At 38.7% G+C, this 19,352-nt stretch overlaps 1 protein-coding gene across 1 annotated transcript in view; it reads left to right on the top strand.

Annotated features, from left to right (window-relative positions):
- Positions 1–9,068: 9,068 nt before the first annotated feature.
- FAM19A2 (family with sequence similarity 19 (chemokine (C-C motif)-like), member A2) overlaps positions 9,069–19,352 on the top strand; it is a 54,090-nt gene continuing 43,806 nt past the window's right edge. Inside the window, exon 1 of the mRNA XM_010144859.1 lies at positions 9,069–9,174. Within this exon, the coding sequence (XP_010143161.1) occupies positions 9,069–9,174 (106 nt within the window). The remainder of the gene's footprint in view (positions 9,175–19,352) is intronic.

Raw genomic sequence — 19,352 nt, 5'->3', positions numbered from 1 at the left:
GTATAAAACATAGATTGGTCTCAGACTGACCTATTATTTGTCAGAAGTGCTACTCTGCCTATTGACATGTATAATTGTCACAAAATAGCAGGGGGGAACTTAGTCTGAGTCTTGCTTCCCTGTCCATCTGCAGATCTGTCACAGTATTTGCAAGAAAATACTTCGGAAAAATGAAATTTAACCTTCAGTAGGGAAGTCATGCTGTAGAATCCAAATTGTTCCTGTGAACATAATAAATTTCAGGCTTGGAAAGACCACGTACTATAATCGGAGCACTTCAACCATATTCTTACATCCATGTAAGAGTTCCAGAATTAGTCCTTCCAGTATTGCTTGAAAGACTTTGTGTTTAAGAGTGGCAGCCACTTTGAATGATTTTGATAATGACAGAAAGTTTTGAATTCATGTATTCACACTCTTAAATACTTAAAATACTTCTAAAGGTATTGTGTCTTCTGTTTTTGTCTTAGAATGTTTAATTTTTGAAAGTACGTAGTTGGTTTTTTCTACATTTGGACTTTAGTGGAAAACAAGGCTCCTTCGTATCTTGACAAGTGTGATGCTTCTCAGTTTTGTTTCCATGTTGTCAATGTTAAAACCAGGATGACAATAGGAAGATTTTCCACTTAAAGAAAGAGTGATAGAAAATGGAGTGAGTCCTAAAAAATGAGGAAGTCTTAATCATGGAAAGGTCACTCATGCTTATCAGTAGGACTAATTCACTGAGAGTAGTCAAAAAGCGATTTTAGAACGGTCCACAAATACAGGATGTGACTGTTTGCGTAATCTTAAATTTTCTGGCACAGAGATGGCAATTAAACCTTGAAGATGTTGAAAAATAAGGAGGAATATTAATCTTCATCAGATGTTCATCAGCATGGCCAATTTTTTGATGGAACCCAGTGTGAGTTCAGGTCGTTAGTGAGGAGCCTCACAGTTTTTTGCACATAGGACATCACAGAGAGAAATGCTGTGACTTTTGGATTTTTTGAGGGGAGTGAAATGACTTGGAAAACCCCACTATACTACTGCACTTGGAAAGAGTATGCTTATAGGTTTTTTTATGTAAAAAAAAAAATTAGCACTTGACTTCCTGTACTAATGTAAAAAAAAAAGGAATCACAATATTGATGTAAAGATGAGACTGCAAGAGACTTCCTAAATCACTGAGCTGAGCATCCTGATTCTGCCTGCTGGCATTTATCATCTAATTAATTTCTTACAGATGTATATCTTGCCTTCACTTTGTTTATTGCCTTTCCTTCATTCCTGTTTTCCCTCAGCCTTTACTTTCCTCCACAAGCCAGCTCTTTCAAAGTCCTCCTGTGGTAGAGTCTTCATTCCTGTGGCCATCATAGAAGACTGTCCCCTTAAGTTTTGTGCATTCAGTTTTTCTTTTGTGAAGGTAGTTGGCCAGAGTTGTATGTATTATTCTGAATGATAATTTAGGAAAACATGCATGTCCTTCTGTCAGGAATATATCATTTAGTAATTTATAGGGTTTGCCTTTTTCACAGCCTTCTCGTGCCATATTGATACTGATGTGCTCTTGGTGATCAGCTAAAACAAACTAATTGTTTTTACATGTGTTGTTTCAAATGATCAGTTCCCACCTTGTAGCAGAAGTGCTGTTAATCCCTGATACTCCCTTTCAGTAGTATTTGCTCTTATCACACCTGGATCCACCTTTCAATTCATGTAGTAATCCACAGAGTCTTCAGCTTAATAGGTAAGTTCTGAAGTGACACTGTAGAAAATGCTTTATCTAAATCCAGACAAGTTATATCTACTTCATTTCTTTGTCTGGAAAATCAGTTATCTTATCAAAAAAGCTGTCAAGTTAGTCTGGCACAATGTACCCGTGGTAACACTGCTACGTTTTATCCTACGTTCTATTTACTTCTCTCTCTTTAATTTATCTTTTTCTTCAAAGCCTGCTCTAAGCTCCTGCAAACCGAAGAGGTCAGACTAATAGGTTTACAGTTGCCCAGATCATTTCTGTCCTTGCTTTTAAATATGGGTACTTCTGTTGCCATTTTCCGTAATATTTGATGCTTTCTCTGCCTTGACAGATTTGGAGGCTTATCTCTGCCACTGCAATGGCCTTTATGAAACCACAGTATACCTAGTGATTCAGGTCTCAGTGAGACACTTTGTTCAAAGCCCATTGAACTGTTACCCTTTTATTTTCCAGTTAAACTTTTCATTGGTTTGTGAGATATGCATAAAGAAAATTTAAATAACCATCTGCAAGAGGATCACATATAAGATATGAGCAAATACTACTGCTGTGATGATTAAGTGAATAGATAGTACCCCCTACAACGTAAAGCTCCCTTAAGCATGGGAAACTGGGAAAGAAAGAGTTTAAAGTGGCATAATAATATCAGGGAAAATTATGTGAATTGGAGCCTAAGTATCTTCTAATACTGAACACTTAACTGTGACAGCTTATTTCACAAGGGTGTAGGAAGTCATTGGGCAGATTAAAAATATTAGAGTATCTCGGATGTTTAAATATTCTGCAATGTTTTATGTTAGCACTTAAAAACACAGCAAATAGCGTGTGCAGGTCTAATGCTAGATTATTACCCTTATATTTTCATAAATACCTAAAAGTGCAGAATCCAACCCTACAAAATTTGATGACATTTTCTTTCTGTGTACTTAGTAATGTGTCAGGTGAACACTCTTTTGCTTGTCCTGTTGAAATTACCAAGAAAGAAATTGAATATATGCACAGTTAAATACATCCATACCATTTGCATTGAAGCTGGTTAGGAGAACAGTGCATTTCATGTTTACTCTTTCCTTGCTTGCTTTATTGCTTTCAGTTAGTTGTTGCATCTGAAAATTAATGAAGGTGAAAATTACGATCAATTTTGCCTACAAAGAACTGGTGTTAACCTGGAAGCAGGGGAGATTAACATGGATAGCAGTTTAGAGGGAAGGCCATTCATCAGTATCACCTGGGTTTTCAAGGCGATAGCATCACAACCATATATATATATATACACTCTTGGAAGAAAAAAGTTTCCCCCAAAATCTCTCAGAGCTTCTGGCTTAGAGGTGGCATGAAGCCGGGTGGATAAAGCATTTTGTGCCTCTGGCAATTTAAGCATCCATGCTTATTAGGTTTTGGAAACAATAATATATATGTAAATTTCATGTCCAAGTGCTATGAGATACTGTTGGCAAATGTAATTACCTGTACGTGCATCTGTCTCCAGTTTCCTGCTACTGGGAAACTAACTGCAGTATGTAAAGGAAAATTTTCATGTGTTCCATAACTTTTTACTTTTCAGATATTTAAGATACTTTCTTTTCTTGAAACCATCTGTTCTCTAAGATCACTCATTAATCATTTTTCAAGAACTCATGTTGTGTACATACATCTGTTTGGTAAAGTATGTGCTTAAATTTAAGTATATGCTTAATTCACACTGATTTAAATGAAAGACAAGTATGGGCATGCATGTCAATTATATGCTTAAGTACTTTTGCAAAATAAAATTTATTTGCCTCAGTGTCTCAATTCTTAGCACGGTAGTCTTTCAAAAGCCCTCCTGGTGGCATTAGGCCTGAAATTCTTCAATCTGCTTCCACTGGTGCACTTCAGCTGCAAGTAAGAGTGACAACCTTACTGTATTGATCTGCCAACAATACTTTAACTGTTTCTGAATATTTCTCAATAGCAGGGCTAAGCTCTCTAGGGCTACTTATTCTGCTGTTAAAAGATCCACACTGGCAACAAACACCTTTTTGGGGAAAAAAAAAAAAGCCCAGCTATTTTTGCTTTGCATGCAGAGATTTCCTGTGTGACTCCTACATAAGACCTGTGTACTTTGTTAGGCTAAATGCCTATTCTCTTCTTTCCTTGGCCACCTAGTTCAAAGAAGGTAGCTTATGCCAACAGGCCTGTGTTCTTCCCCCGGCTTCATTTTTAGAATCAGAATGCACTTTGTGTCTGTTACAGGCTGTGATGTATGAAGCAGAAAGAAGATTGATTTTCACAGGCTACCTTGTACCTGAAGTAATGAGAGTGGCAAATTACTTGTTCACTGAGCAAACATGACAGGAATGTCATAGAGGGAATTTATATACATGCAAACACACGGGGGTCACATCAGTGTTCTTTTACAAAGTGACCTTATTCACCATAGGAGCATTTTTAAATCTGCATGAGCTTACACAGGAAAGGCTAAATAAAACCGCAAATACCTGCATTGCGTAGGATGTAGAAACTCACACAACTGATAAATAATGTAAGATTCAACACAGTGTGGAACATAATTTAAATGGCTGCATTATTTCCGTACAAGAGAAGTGGGGTCAGAAGGGATTTCTGCTACTTGTTTAGGGTTTCTCTGAAGTAGCAGATAAAATATTTGTTGTAAAAAGAAAAGTAAGAGAATGTGGGACTAATTTTCTATCAGATTTTTGTCTCTTAAACATTTCATCAGGATTCAGTAGAGAAATAGGTGTATGCTTCTCATTATCAACACTTGCATTCACAGGGTGTATGTGTTTGCAGAAGACAAATGGATCTTACTGACACTGAATGTTTCTACATATGTAAAGCGGGAATGAATGAATTTTGAACAGCTTCACAGAAGCTGATGTTTGGAAAGAAAAGAAGTAACAGAGAAAAATGCTGTTACTCCTAGAAACAGATGAGAATTTTATTTATGTATAAGCTCTTAAGGGAAGAATGAAAGCTATTATTTCCTTACATTTTTTTATCCTCAACAATAAAGATTACATGAGGTTACACTTCACTTAAAATAGGAAAGCAGGCAATTTATAACTGGCCGTACAATGTCAGGTAATTCCCATGTGATTCTCCTCTATTTCTGAACTGTTGGAAAGGTAGCTAATCTCAAGTCCAGAAGCAAAGAAGGAAGAAAGTAGAAACTCAAAAGCTTATGGAAGCTACATTGCTGGAGTGAAATTGAAAATATACATCTACGCATGGCAGTTTCAGTACAATCCAATAGCTGGGTGACATCTGCTGTTGGGAGGGGACTGACAGTGAGGTGAAGCAGCAGTGAGGAGTGTGTTAGATATTCACAGTTTGCTTCTGATGAGCCGTGGAGGCCAGGGAGAAGGATTTCTGCTGACACAGTGGTTCGTGAAACTTCTTTGCAACATCAGATGTGGTTTCACTCTGAAAAAAAATCCTGTAATTTTTAACCTATTTTTGTCACTAGTCACCGAAATTCTTGAGTCCATGATATGAGGAAGCAAAAGTAACAAGTCCTATGAATTTCTTCATTGTGTAACAGTGTTAGTGAAGAGCTGGTCACAGCAGAGTCATCTCACACTCAGCCACTGGCCTGTCTGAATTATGTGGGTGACAGGTTTTTTGTTTTATTTTGAATGTGTCCCTGGAACCACAAAAGGAGCCATCTTTCTTTTACCTTGCCTCTAAGCATATTGAAAAATGAACTCAAACATGGCAACCTTTAATATCATCTTTTGCATGAAAGTGGTTAGAATTCCTTCCAATTATTTCCTTCTGTTTATTTCCGATATGTTTGGGTTAGAAACTGAAGGAAATTTTTGTTACGTGGGAAGGTTGTATTTTTGTGTAAAATTGATTTTCAAATGGAGGCATGTCCTATAGCATGGCTCATTTTCTCAATGTTCTCAATTTCAATCAGCTTTGGTTTATGTGGCATTATTGAAGCCTGTAAGAATCACAGCAAGGAAGAGATTCTGCAGAAAAGAGGGTAAATAGTAGAGGAAAATGTCTCACGGAGAAAACCATTCAGGTTAATAGCTGTAGTTTGTCTGTGGATCTCTGCATCACCTTTAGTAAAAGTAAACCTCATTTCGGACCTCATTTGTTCTATTTAACACAGCCTTTTATGTTAGTGTAATAACAGTACGGTAATGGACTGAATTTATTTTCCTGAATGCACTTACTTGACATGGATCAGGGTTGCAAGAGGCTAATAGTTATGTTTCAGAGCTGAGGTCAAATGCTATCTTGTTCCAGTATCTTCTCGGTGCTATATCATGAGTTGTTTTGCAAATCCACAAGAAATAACAAGCATCACAGTTTCTGATATTGAGCATATCTCACGGCCTCTTCTGGTTACCTAGGTGTTTGCCTGCTTTGATGAGATGCATTCATCTCAACCCCCTGAGTTTCTTGGACTGCAAACCCTTCAAGTTTTGTTTTTAGGCCTGTGTTGCTACAGTGTGGTTTCTTTGTGTGTAGCCGGACTGCTGGTCGCAGAGTGCATCGTGCCTTTTTTGTGCTCAGGCAGCCAATTCTCTGTCCTTGGACTTACCATTGAGAGTGGCCAATGCACACAACTGCAGGTCTAGTGTTATACTTCATAAGTAGTTTGAAACTGAACATCATCTTCCAACTTTTTCTTATTTGAGCTGCTGTATGTTATGAGAGTTTTAACTGCTGAGATATTTGTTTTGTACTTCTGATGGTGGCCTCTGAACTATTAGTCCCAAGCTAGACCTACTACCTGCACTGACTTTTCTGTTAATTGTGCCTGTTATGGGGCTGCTGTAAGACAAAGCTATTATTTTTGCCCTTCTAAAGGTGAACACCACAAATAAGTAATGCAGAATAGCGTAATAGGCTTATGGTACAGAAATGGTGTATTGTTTCCCTCATGATTGGAAAACCTGGCAATGGCATTGAGCCCAGATTTTCTGTGTCAGAGTTGTTTTCTCCTTTGCTTTGCAGAACAGTTCTATGTTCAGTGGTGGTTTACTCTTCTGCGGTGTGCTGGGCTGTGGGCAGAGGTTTGTATCTTCACTCTGCCACCTACCCTAAGGGGCTGCTGTTCACAGACAGATAGGTTGGTTTTCTCTTTTTCACCCTGCTGCTATCGTTTTTTCCTATGTATTTACATTTTCTGCTGTGCGTTTACTGCCAGCCTTGCAGCACAGTGAGTGAATCTGGCATCAACAGAGTACAGGAAGGAACTGTGTTAGATTCAACTTTACTTAATGGTACAAGTCCCACTGGGTTTTGAGCAGTGTTGGATAGGTGAGGAAGAAAGATTTGATTTTAATGAGAGATGACTTGGCACCAGCATCATAACAGGTCCACTATGAGATTCCAGGATTTAAAGAGTTAATTCATATTCTGTTCACAGACATAGCTCTGAAAGAGCATATGCTGAATGTGCATTCCATTTTATTTTGGTTTTTTCATTCTTATTTACAGTGACAAATAATAAATTTCCCTTTAGCATTGAGTGCTTCATAAACCTGGAACTGATGATGAATATGCAGTTTACACTCCAAAGGCACTGGAATCAGTGCAAGAAGGCAGAGCTTGGAGTGGTTCACAGCACACCGTGACCTCCACTGTGATTATTAATCAGTCAGACTTTCAGGGGCATATCTACCATCCTAGATACAGCACTTGCTTACTCCTCTCTCTTTTTCCCCGATCAGTGTAACATTTGAACCTGGAAACCCACTGAGGATGTGTGACTTCTGTCAAAGGATGCTGAGTCCTGTTTGCTCTGAATTCAGGTTTAGAAGGGTTTGGTACACTCCTCAAGGGGTTCTTAACTTGTGTTGTAGTGTTTTGTTTCACGCAGCCTGATAAAGAAACTTGCCAGCGCTTAAAAATATCTCATCAGTCTCTGGGAGAGCAAGATTGGCAGTTTTGGGGGAAGTGGACTGGTTACAAGTCTGGAAATCATGAGTGGAGTTGTGGGGTGTGTGTGGGGTTGCCTTACCAGTGTGTGGTGTTCTGGTGTTCTGTTAGAAAGCCATTTGCTCAGAGGAAAGAAATTGCTTTGTAGAAATGAAAAGAGATTTGGAATTTTGAACAGGCTGCTGCCTAAGTCTGTATTAGAGCAGACTGCCTTTCACAGAGTTGTTGCCCAAGATAGCCCTGCACATGAACAGAGCAAGAGGGATGTTCTTACATTATTTTGGGCTTCATATGAACGTAATAGGAGACAAATGTGAGACCATGCTGAATCAATGCAGTTTTTTTCTGCTCAGAAAGGCACCCTATTGCCAGGCATTACAAATCAGTAATCGTTTTGTTCGGTTGATCCAATTTGCATCTTTTCTAATATAAGTGATTTGAAATAGGCATCATCATCCTGTTGACCTATCAGAAGAAACGTGACCATCGCATAGAGCTGTTTCTTAGCCAGCTCCCTAGGGTTCTTCTACAGAGAATGAAAAGCGAGAGAAGGTTTCATTGTTATACCTCTTGCCACTCTCTGCACAAGTGTGATCCTTAAGCACTAGATGCTACATTCTGGAACTTGTCTTTTTGTCAGGTGGAGGGGTATTTTGTCTTTGGAGGAGGTTACTGAGAAATAAGTCATGTGTTACCTTGTGCTCGAAGTACCACAGTGGCTTGCTGCTGCAGTGAAAACATCACTGAGCAAGATGAAGGTAGCTGTGTGCAATTCCCTTGGTGCAGTAAATCAAACCTTTTCATTACCCAAAGATAGACAGGAGAGAGACTAGTGAATCTCTCCTGCTTGAGTCCCTGTTTCCAAACCACTCATGTCTTCCTAATAGGTTTTCTTAGTGCAGGGGTTGGTGTGTGTGTGTGAGATCTATTAAAATCTGTTATCTCCTTATTACTTGTGGGCAAAATCAAAAAAGAGTTGCAATCCCAAAAGCTAAAAACTCTGCTACGTGGTCAGAAAGGACTATGTTGATCATGACTGGCTCCAAACATGCTAGTAGAACTGCTCTGTTCATCAAAACCTGCTGCATAGGTGCATGGATTCATCCTTCTTGCCAGCTTTGAAGTATGCCATGGTTATGAGCATGCTTGGGCCTTGACAGAAATGTGATGAGTGGAGATGTTGAATTCCCCTGGCACTGACCAGAGTGGAGGAACACTGGCAGACTGGGGAGGGAGGTTATGCTGATACTCTCTATATACTGATGCTCTAAAGGTACCTAATTTAGAGCTAAGCAGAATTTAAGACTTAAGGATTGTCAGCCTGACACTTACAAAAACTTCTGGAATTCTCCTTAAATTAAGACAAAAAGGTTTTAAAGAAGTCTTAAATTAAATACTTATATTTTTGTGTGTTTCTGTTTTCAGGATGAATAAGAGATACTTACAGAAAGCAACAAAAGGAAAACTGCTAATAATAATATTTGTTGTAACACTGTGGGGGAAATTAGCATCTGGGGCAAATCATCATAAAGGTAAGAAATTCTGTTCTGTTCTATGTTGCATCTGAGGCATATGTCAACAAATTCAGAATTGTCCAGTCTATGCGAACTTTTTTCCTTATGCATATTCGAGTCTCCTGGTACTGGTCCACTAATCACTATTAAAGGAATGGAGTTTTCAATGGATAAACTTCTATTAAATTCTTGAGAATTTAAGTATTTCAATCCCATTTTTAGCAATATCTTGTTTCAGATAATTTTATAGTGATGGTACAGTTGAAAAGATAGTAAAAAAAGGTGTTAAAGTGGAAGAGTTGAATAATAAATACTCCTTGTCTCATAAAAATAGATGTATCAGATAACACATATGTGCTACAAATGAGTTCCTGGAATGAACTTAGAAAGTAATAATTTTTATTAATATGTATGCTGCTACTGTGTACAGTTATCTGTTAAGGGTAACTTCATGGATAATGTATGTTAAATGTGATTTTTCCATCAACAAAAAAAGACCGTTGCTTTGCAGTTTTGTCTATTTTCTATGTTTAATTCCTAACACCAGACCAGAAAATTTAGTAGCTTGTGACAGAGTGAGATTTATTTCCTCTTGGTTGTTCCAGCCCTTAAAACGTATACACACCAGCAGAAGTTGTGATGGTTTACTGAATCTTGTAAAAAGGTTTCTCTTTTTTTGTGTGTGTGTGTTTATGTAAATCCCTAATGCAAGAAAAAAGCTATCCGGGGTCATGTACTAGTACCTTCTTAGAGGCTAATACAACTTAAATGTGATCTTCAGTATATGATTTTGAAGTCCATTTCTCATCTTCATATACTGTCTGTGGGCTGTTTATCTGCTTATTCAAGTTCGGAATAAACTCTAACAACTTGGGTAAAGTAAGGATAGAACATGAATATTACCAAGAGCTATGAATTAAACACTGCGGAAGGATTCTAATAACACCAATCAACGTCTGTATGTTCATGTACATTTTATTATGTTTCCTCTGATAGGATTTCATGAGCAGGTATTTTATATATCTAGCTGCTACCTATTTTTCTGCTATGCGAAGATACCTTTCTTTAAAATACCTCATTGGTTAAAGACTTCAGGATGCAGAGGCACTTTCTGAAGTCTTTAGTGAGCTGTAATTTGGCTGCAGACAAAACAGATTCTGATGTGGTCCTGCAGGCCACCACAGATGGGCATTGTGCCAGACAGGAACCATGCTGTCACCCTTTGCTCAGCCTGTTTTCCTGCTCCAGACAATAATATGGATTTGTGCTGGTTTGCCGGTTTAATTGTCTATTGGAAAAGAGCCAAGATATCCTAGCCTAGATTCAGAATTCTTATGTCTTCGGTTATCTTTCTTCAAAAATCCAAAAACCCATCTCCAGATCATTTTGATTCCATCCACAAAAGCCGCTCAATCTGTGTTTGATGTGGTTTGCCAAAGTATGCTTGCTACTGTTTTTGAAAAAAATGATAAGTAAAACCTGTCACCAAATATTTCATGGAAACAAATTATAATCCTGAAGACTATCTGGGGAATTGGGGCTTCATAACTGAGAATCAAATTATCCCCCATCAATTGTTGCTTTCCAGATATATTCATGCAAGGGAAACCCCAGCAGAGCTACACCGTTAATTATCTGGACAGTATTTGGTGCTTGAGCCCCAGCCTTAGAGCAGAATTAACTTGAGAAATCTTGGATTTGAAGTTTTTAAATAAGAATAAAAAAATATGCATGAGCCACAAGCAAAATCAGGTTATTAGCTGTAGGGACTTCTTTACGTTCCTGCAAATTTACAAAAAGCTTTGATTCTTCTTCTTTATGTTGTGGCTTTTCACCTCTTTAGCAAAATATATGAAGTCTTGCCAGGAACAATATGTAAGAAGCACAACCTGAGTATTTAATTTAGTAAAGCAACTATTGTGCATGTTCAGATTATTTTGGAAAGAAAAAATAATCAGAAAGATTTAGGCTTGTGGATTTAGTAGATCTGCAAATCAGCTGCACTCACTGTGTATGGGGATTATTTTAAAGAGCATGAACCAGAGTTATGCAGCTCAGCTACTATTGATTTTCCAAAGAAACTGGGAGTTCAACTTCCCATTGTCTAAGAAAATCTCCTTACTCTGATAGCAGAAGTGGAGCTAAGGTGAAGTCAAGGAAAACCTGACACTGTTCACCTTTGCATAGAGTTTCCAAATGCTGAGAAATATGTGAGTTTCTTCAGCGATAATTATCCCTAGCATCATTAATCTTCATTTATAAAAGTCCTTACTGGCATATTGACACAAAAAGCCCCTCATGACTTTGAAGCAGCCCTTACAGTTTCAAAGATCGATAATCTATGTTTTAAAAAAATCTTTACTTTCCTATTGACTTAGTCATATTATGCATCATTTGCACCAACTTTTAAACTCATCTCATTTTCTGAAAGCTATTGTAAAAGAAAAGAAAAAGGTGGGGAAGACATCGACGTGTGAAAAATCTTTTAATGATCAGTCTGATCTCCAGCAGAGATATAAACAGCTGACTCTGATAGGCCGTCTCTAGGCTTGTTGTACTTACTTCAGGAATATGGTACAAATGAGAAATCCCAAATCATCAGCAAGGAAAACAGGCAGAGGCAGGGCATGGGGAACCAGACAGGTTTGAAGACACATCTGCTCCCTTTATCTTAGCTGACTGTTCAAGTTTCATCAGTCTGGTCAGAAAGTCCAAGAGCTAAACCAGGTAAGCACTCTCAGTGTTTATTAAATACAAAGCTCATTTTTTTTTGGCTGCACACAGGAATATGAGTTCTGTGTAGTTTCTAGCTGTGCACATACTTATATTCCATTTATCTTGTCTTCTGAAAAGGAGCAAGAACTCTGCTTTTTCTTTTTCGTTTTGCTGGGCATTCTGATACTATGGTGATGTGTGCCTCACCTGAGCACATGCACATGTGAATGAGCCTGCAGATCCATTTGTGTTGCAATAGCTAGGTATGAGGAGAGAAGTAAAGGGTGGTATATCAGTCTCCAAAAGGATTTTGTCAAGCCTATGAGGCTAAAAACTGCTATACCCTGAGGGTGGCTGAAAGAAATCCCTAAGGGTATTTTATTATAAGACTGATCCTGACCCTCCTACTCATTGCTAGCCCTTGGAGAACAAATAAACCTGTGCAAACATATTGTATTCACTGACAGATATGGCAGGCAGACATCAGTTCAGCATCACTGCCTGTTTGCTATTTCTGTCATAGGGAACATGAATTGATTTGGTGACCATTGTATCACAGCCCATGTTTAAGGTTTCAGGTGTTGGACTGGTCCTCTAGAGAAAGCCTTTGTAGACAGAGGCTACCATGAGACACAGTTTATACCCTAAAACTAAAAATACTTTTGAAATTCAGATGTTTTTGATATTTTTGTAATTACTAAGTTTTTTTTACATTGATGACACAATAAGGTAATCTAAATGATTTAAGGGTGCTTTTGAATGTGAGCATAGTTTAATGTTCTTCAAAATATAAACCAATAAACTTTATATTAAATTTTAAGTCCCTGAACAAAATAAAAAAGCTACTTAAAAATATATCTAATCATGAATGCTTGCTTGCCGGAAGGAATTTGTTACGGAACCAGAAAACACTCCAGGTAGATAAATAAAGTAATTGAGTATTTTTGGATTTAGTAGATGAAAAGGCATGATAATTTATTTTTGTTTAAAAAATTTCACTCAGAAACTGAAGTTATTAATTTGATGTCTACCATATAGTTAAAACAAACTGAACTTCTTTTCATTTGTGATGCTGAATTGCTGCTCCTACTTGTCTACGAATTTGTACTAAATCAGAAGTGAGAGAATGTCTCACTAGAGAATGAATCTTGATTTCTGCATGTGGAGGAGTAGCTGTTCTGAAGCCCAGCTGAATGAAGGAGCCACTGAGTCTCTCAAGTTGCTAGTTAGACTCATCCTTCTTGGATGAGCCTGCCCTTCTCAGCGGCCTTGCCCCGGCAGAAGCACTGTTAGCACCAGTGTTGTGATGTAGGATATAACCTGTGCCACACATGTGCCTGGACTTTGGGAAAGGGTATGACTTTAAGAAGCAGGAAACCCAGTGTTAGCAGTGGCCTGCTTTCAGGTGGTACTGATGTGTTTATGTATACGGCTGAACTTTCATTAGTGGTCATCCTCTTCCCTGATCTCCAGGTCTGTTTCCTTTTGTTTTGTGAAAAGAACACAAATAAAATGTGCAGGACGGTCCTGGAAAGCCTTAGTCTAAAGATTTTATGTCTTTGAGGCACTGAGTTAGAAATGCAGCTTAAGTGTAATCAGTGTCTCCAGGTATCTTATTTTCTTTGGATAACTCATAATTTCTGTTTGCTCTGGAAGAGCTTCTAAGTCTTGTGTCTAGTTTCGCCATGTTTTCTGTCGGGAAAATGAACCAAAAGGTGACAAACCCTGAACAGGGCTCCATATAGTCTAATGCATGTGCCACACGTGCATCTTTGAGAATGTAAACTAATCAAGGAGAAAAGAAGCTCTTAGTAATGGACAAATTTAATCAAATGTGACGCCATAGTTCTGTATGGGTAGCAGTATGCCTGGTTCTGGAGAGTGAGTGGAGCGACTTGTAGACAGAGAGTGCGGTCAGGTTCGTTCTTTTGGCTTCTAGCGTTCAGCTGGGATCTCTTAGCAAGCGCAGCAATGCTAACACCACCCTGCATCAGTATGTGACAGGCTGTTCTGGTTTGAGCTGAAGCTTCCTTGTTTTGGGAAATGGACAAATAGAATTATTCCATGCAGTTAGATAACTCCACATTTAACTGGTTAAGGGGGTCAGGTGAACGCAACGTTACGTCAAGAACCTTTAAAAGCAGCAGCTCGGGGAGTGTCTCTCTCTCTCTGACTTCCGGACGGCTGCACGGAGGGAGGACTGCCGCGAATCTGCTGGCTGACGACCAGGCCCGGCTGGGCCCGACCTATCGAACGACTAGGCCTGAGACCTGACGGCCTGCACCCCCAGATCGCTGAGGATCACAGACTGTGAACTATTACTGCCGTGAGTCTGAAATCGGGTGAGATATCCGGACTCCCAGCTATTCCGTGCAGGGAGTTTTCCTGCAGTTTTCTTGCTGCGCAGGTGTTTCTTCCCGCCCCATCTCGCTGCGAGAAGAATTTCACTTTGTCTGGAAGCAGCTGCAAGGCTTTCACTCCCACCTCGTTGCTGTGTGCGTGCCAAGAGGTCTGACCTTCAACAAGACTGTTAAAAACTTTTTTTCTCCTCTCCCACTCTGCACCTGGTTATCCGAGTCCTCTCTTCTAAGTTTTTTTCCCTTTTCTCGGTTGTGCACACATATATATATATAGTAGTGTATAGTTGTGTGGATTTGTTGTCTATTAAAAGTTTGTTTCAGTTTCCCAGATGCAGACTGAGGTGTGAATTTTTTTTTTCATTCCCCTTAAACCCCTTCTGTCTCTAGCAAGACAAAGGGGATCATTAAGGAATTCGAGGAGTTATTACCTCGGTCCCTCGACCCTTAACATAGGCTTCTGGCTCTGCCTGGTCCCTGGGCTGTGGAATTGATTTATTCTGAGGAGAGATAATATAGTACTTTTTTAAAAGCTATGGTAAATGGCTTGTGTGCACTGCCTCAACGCCTTCATGCATGTTTTGTGCATAAGGGGTGAAATTCACTGGTGACTTAGGACAGCTGTTTAGGTAGCTTAATGGGTGAATTTTGTCATATTTGTGGTTCTTTTGTATCACTAGGGCAGTATGAGGGACCTGAGGCATGCTGGCGAATCTTGTGTGATGCTTTCCGAACACTTAGTATTGTGAATTGTGTATCTTAGTATTGTGAATTGTACCTTAAGGATGTTGTTGCTCCTCTGATACTTGCAATAGATTTTCTTCTAGACAAATGTTCTCCTTACAGTTATCCACTGACTGATATTCCTCTAGTTGTCTAGTTGTCTGTTGCTATACATGTGACTCAGATGTCTGTATGTCCAGTACTGGGTTGTACTCCCTAGACTCCCAGGACAAAACTTTATTATCAGAAGTATTGTGTATTATGGACGTGGGTAAATGTAGCTTGAAAGACAGTGCCTAAGTGGAGATGCTTATTTGTCTTCCTGATTGGCTGTTTGCTGTATGGTTAAAACTGAAGCAGTAGAGTAGAAGACACTGTTTTTCTTGTGCTGACTTGCTTGCTATAGACCAAGTGAAACCATAATGAGTGCGCTGGGAGAAAGCCTCCAGAGCACATGGGTGGTCAGGTAGAAAAGAAGATGGACTAGCTGGCAGGAAGCCTACAGCAGGAGCAAAGACTGGGGAACAGCTGAGAAAACTGGTGGAGAGACAAATTGTCAGCCTTTTGAGGTGATGGAAAGAAAGGGACTTAAGGAGCCAGATGTGACTGTGGTGAGGGTTTCTGGTCTGAGGGCAGACTTGGAAAGATGAATCCGTCCCACCAATGGCTGATTTGTTTATAAGCTCTTTTATTTCTGTTAAGCTTTACTCAGCACCATTGAGTTTTATCTGTTTTAGAATACGATTGTGTCTAGTTTATAGTAACATCTTTGAATTATTAGTCCTGTTTTAGGACTAATTCCTGTTTTTAGGACTAGTTCCTGTTTTAGGGTAGTCTGTGAGAAAAGGTCCACCACAGACCTCTAACTGACTTTGGTGTCATTTCATTTTGAATGAAAAATCATATCAAAATGTTATATCAACTAGATCATTGCAGAATGTATGTAACCGGTTCTGCTGCTGGGTGTCACACTGGAGGTTACAATCATTCAGAAGGGCTGGTGAAGGACTGTATCAGTCCTTTACTCTGATGTCTTGTTACTGTGTTAAAATTGTTCAGGTTACTAACAACAATGTTCAAAAGCTTGGCTAGATACGTACAACATATTGCAGCTAAATAATGCTGTCTAGGTTACTTTATTCAGGAAAATTAGGGAGTTGCCTATCATTTTGGTATTTGAGATCTGCATTCCTCGTGTCTAGTCTCAATGTCTGGATAAGAATAGCCCTAACTGATATGGTTGAAACCTCTGAAGTATTCAAACCTTTGTCTTTCTGTAGAAGCACCTTCACCATGAAGTTACAGTGTTTTAGGATGAATTTACCTTTGTCCTTTCTGTTGAGGATTTTACACTGTGTAGAAGACAACATTCATAATGCAGAAATAGAGAGTGTTTGTATTCAATTTTAAAAGCAGTAAGTACCCCTGGTACAGAGTACAGAAACCAAGTAAAAGACATCCCTCCTTCCAGCTAAGTAACCACTAGATAGCTACATGCTACCTCTGGTTCTCTCCTTCCTTCTTGAAGAAGCCCTTTTGGAGGTAATGGCATTCTTTGGGGACATAAGACATGAACCTCTTCAAGCTGAAAAGGGCACCAAAAACAGATCTCCCTGTTGCATGATACAGGCTCTGTTATAAAGGATAAGCAGCAGCAGTACCATTTTTTCCTTAGTTTGCAGATTTTTGAAGTGCCTGCATCATAACATTTGGTGAGGGATCTGACCCTGTGGGTAAATTGTATGCGTTCAAGATACACCTTCTGGATGTGTGGGCCTGTCAAAGGATGTAAGAGTTGTTCTACGTATTCCCAGGTTCTTTACTGGAATCAGGTAGGAGAAAACTGCCAAATATTTAGATGAGGGAAGTTGCAAGCGTGCAGAGAGATGTGTATGGATGCCTTAGGAGCTACTAGGAGCGGCTGGAAGATGTTACTCGGGGCTGTCAAAATATTAGATGGAGGCATCCACTTGTCTATTGTCAATCTGTCAGTCCTGCTTCATCACAATCTTTTGTCATATTTGCTAAAAGTCTCAAACATGGATAATCTTATCTCTTGTGGAAGTTTGTCCCAGTGATAGAGTCTCTTAAATGAGAATGCTTTGTGTGCAGCTTTCACTAACTTAATTCTCAGTGTAATTAATGTTTAAATATAGAAACAAAAGAAGATGATAGTTATTTTAGCAGACATGGGAAAAAAGATATTAGACGTTCTTATCTAGGTTGGGCATTAATTGAAAGTTTCAGTTTTATCAGGACCGGATCCTGATCCCAAAATTGCCATTTGCTTGAAGATAAAATAAGAGTCGGTCAAACACTTTCATATCAGTATCTGTCACTGCAATCTAAAATGTTAATACAATATCTGTTACAGTTCAGTAGATAACATTCCTTGGCCTTCTGCCAGGGTATAAAGGCAAATAATTTTCTCTGATTGTCAAGTTGCCAACAGTTCTGATGGTTCACTGGGACATGAGTGGAGAAATCATGGCAGTAGCAGAATTATGCCTGTTTCTTCTCTGTACTGCCAGCTCCATCACAGCAAATTGCTGCTGCTTTCAATTTTGCCCCCACTCCCACTACCACCTTGGTGATGAAACTCGGCTTTCCTTGAGGCACCCATGGAGAGAAGATGGAGAGTTGCAGTGAGATATCATACATTTTTCCTTTATATTGATCACTTAAAATATTCCTGTTTATATTGGGCAAGTAGCATGGTTTCTTGATCTTTTTCTGAAACAAATGACAGGGAAGTGCTTAGCAGTTCTTTATGTTGGGCCTGATCTTGTAATCCCAATGTCAAATTTTTATTAGCTTTCCATGACTTAGTTCCCAGGATCTTTTCTGTAAATACATTCAGATTTTATGTTACAGTGGAAAGATGAAAACCTGTATTCTTGTAAAAGTTATATAGTTAGTTTTACAGTTAGAAATGCCAAACTTCTTAATATTTTCAGCCCTTCCATTTATTAGTAATGTTATCTTCCCTTGGATAGCTGACCAACCAATCAGATGTTTTCTTGGGTAATTTCTGTTTTGGAGGATTAAGCTCTCCTTTGCTTTATTTGTTAGGAAAATATTGTAAGATGTTAGGACTGAAAAAACCCTGATTGTATGCTTACCCTGCTGTACTTTTTCCTGTCATGAATAAATGTTGACATTTCCCTAATACTGAAATCAGATCTACTTTTCCAGTTTTATATTCTTGGTTTCAAATTAGTCCCGTTGATTTGTTATGTATACTAAGTAATGCATTCTTTTATCCTTATACCCAGGAAAACAGAGTGCTTACATTTGCATGCCGCAGTTTTGACTAAATCATAAAAATAGTATGAAAGAAATTGTTAGGCCCCCTAGACAGTTCTCTTTATTCAGTTAGCTGTGGTTTAATAGTACCACTCTCTTGGATCTGTTGATTGGAATCTTTCTTGTTTCATTAACTTGTTAAGTGCTCAATTAATGTAGCATATAGCAGTGATTTTTGTTAGCATAAACATATAGAGGCATATTTTTGTGACATTATTTTCTGAGCTTACAGTTATATTCTGAATTTTTTGTTTGCCTAAATATATATGATGTCTTAGATAGCGTCTAAAATAAAATTTTCCTTAGAGTAGAAAAGGGATATTAGATGCAGGTGTGATCAGGGAGGAAGAGAATTCCTGTTTAGTGACCTAGGATTCCATTTTAGGAGACCTAGGGGACTCCTATCACACATCATGAAGCTGGGTGCTATGCCACAGTGAGCTAATGGAGTTGTTGCCGGCTCCTCAAACACTTCTCCCTTTCTGGAAATGTTTTTACTCATTGACTATATTGGCTACACTGTCTTTTAAGAGGATCCTTCCAGTACAGACAAGTAGTATAGGAGTCTTAAATGGGAAAATGATTGCAAAGTATTAATGGTAAATATCAGAGCAAGTTTACACAGATAAAACCTTTAGAGGAAATGACATTATCTATCTGTTTATAGAAATACTTAATGCTGGTAGCCAGAGTCTACTGAATTACTCCAGGAGTGTGAAACCTTATGTGCAATAAAGCTCTGCCTTCTGGTCGAAGTTTCCAGCCATGGAATTTGACGTGCACTGTAGAAGAGCTGTCCCTGAGTCTTCTGATGGCTTTGGAGCTCAGATGGTAGGATTATCTTGAGGTATACTGGAAAGTGTATTAGTACAAAGTTTATGTGAAAGAGCCTGAAACCAGCTTTCTTTGTTGGAGAAACCAAGCAGATTTTTCTCCACTAGTATGACAACTTTGGTTTTCCCTGTCTTTTTCCTCAGAGAAACACTCATAAAATTTTATTAATGTCTGGGACTATCATACGGGAATATAATTGAGAAGAAAATCTTAATAACTTACAGTTTACCTTACGTTATGTTTTCTCCAAATTCAACTTTA

Source organism: Buceros rhinoceros, unplaced genomic scaffold, assembly GCF_000710305.1.
Source record: "Buceros rhinoceros silvestris isolate BGI_N320 unplaced genomic scaffold, ASM71030v1 scaffold2061, whole genome shotgun sequence".
In the NCBI taxonomy this organism is placed as follows: Eukaryota; Metazoa; Chordata; class Aves; order Bucerotiformes; family Bucerotidae; genus Buceros; species Buceros rhinoceros.
The sequence above is the reverse complement of the archived record's forward strand: the minus strand, read 5'-3'. Positions and strand labels throughout refer to the sequence as shown.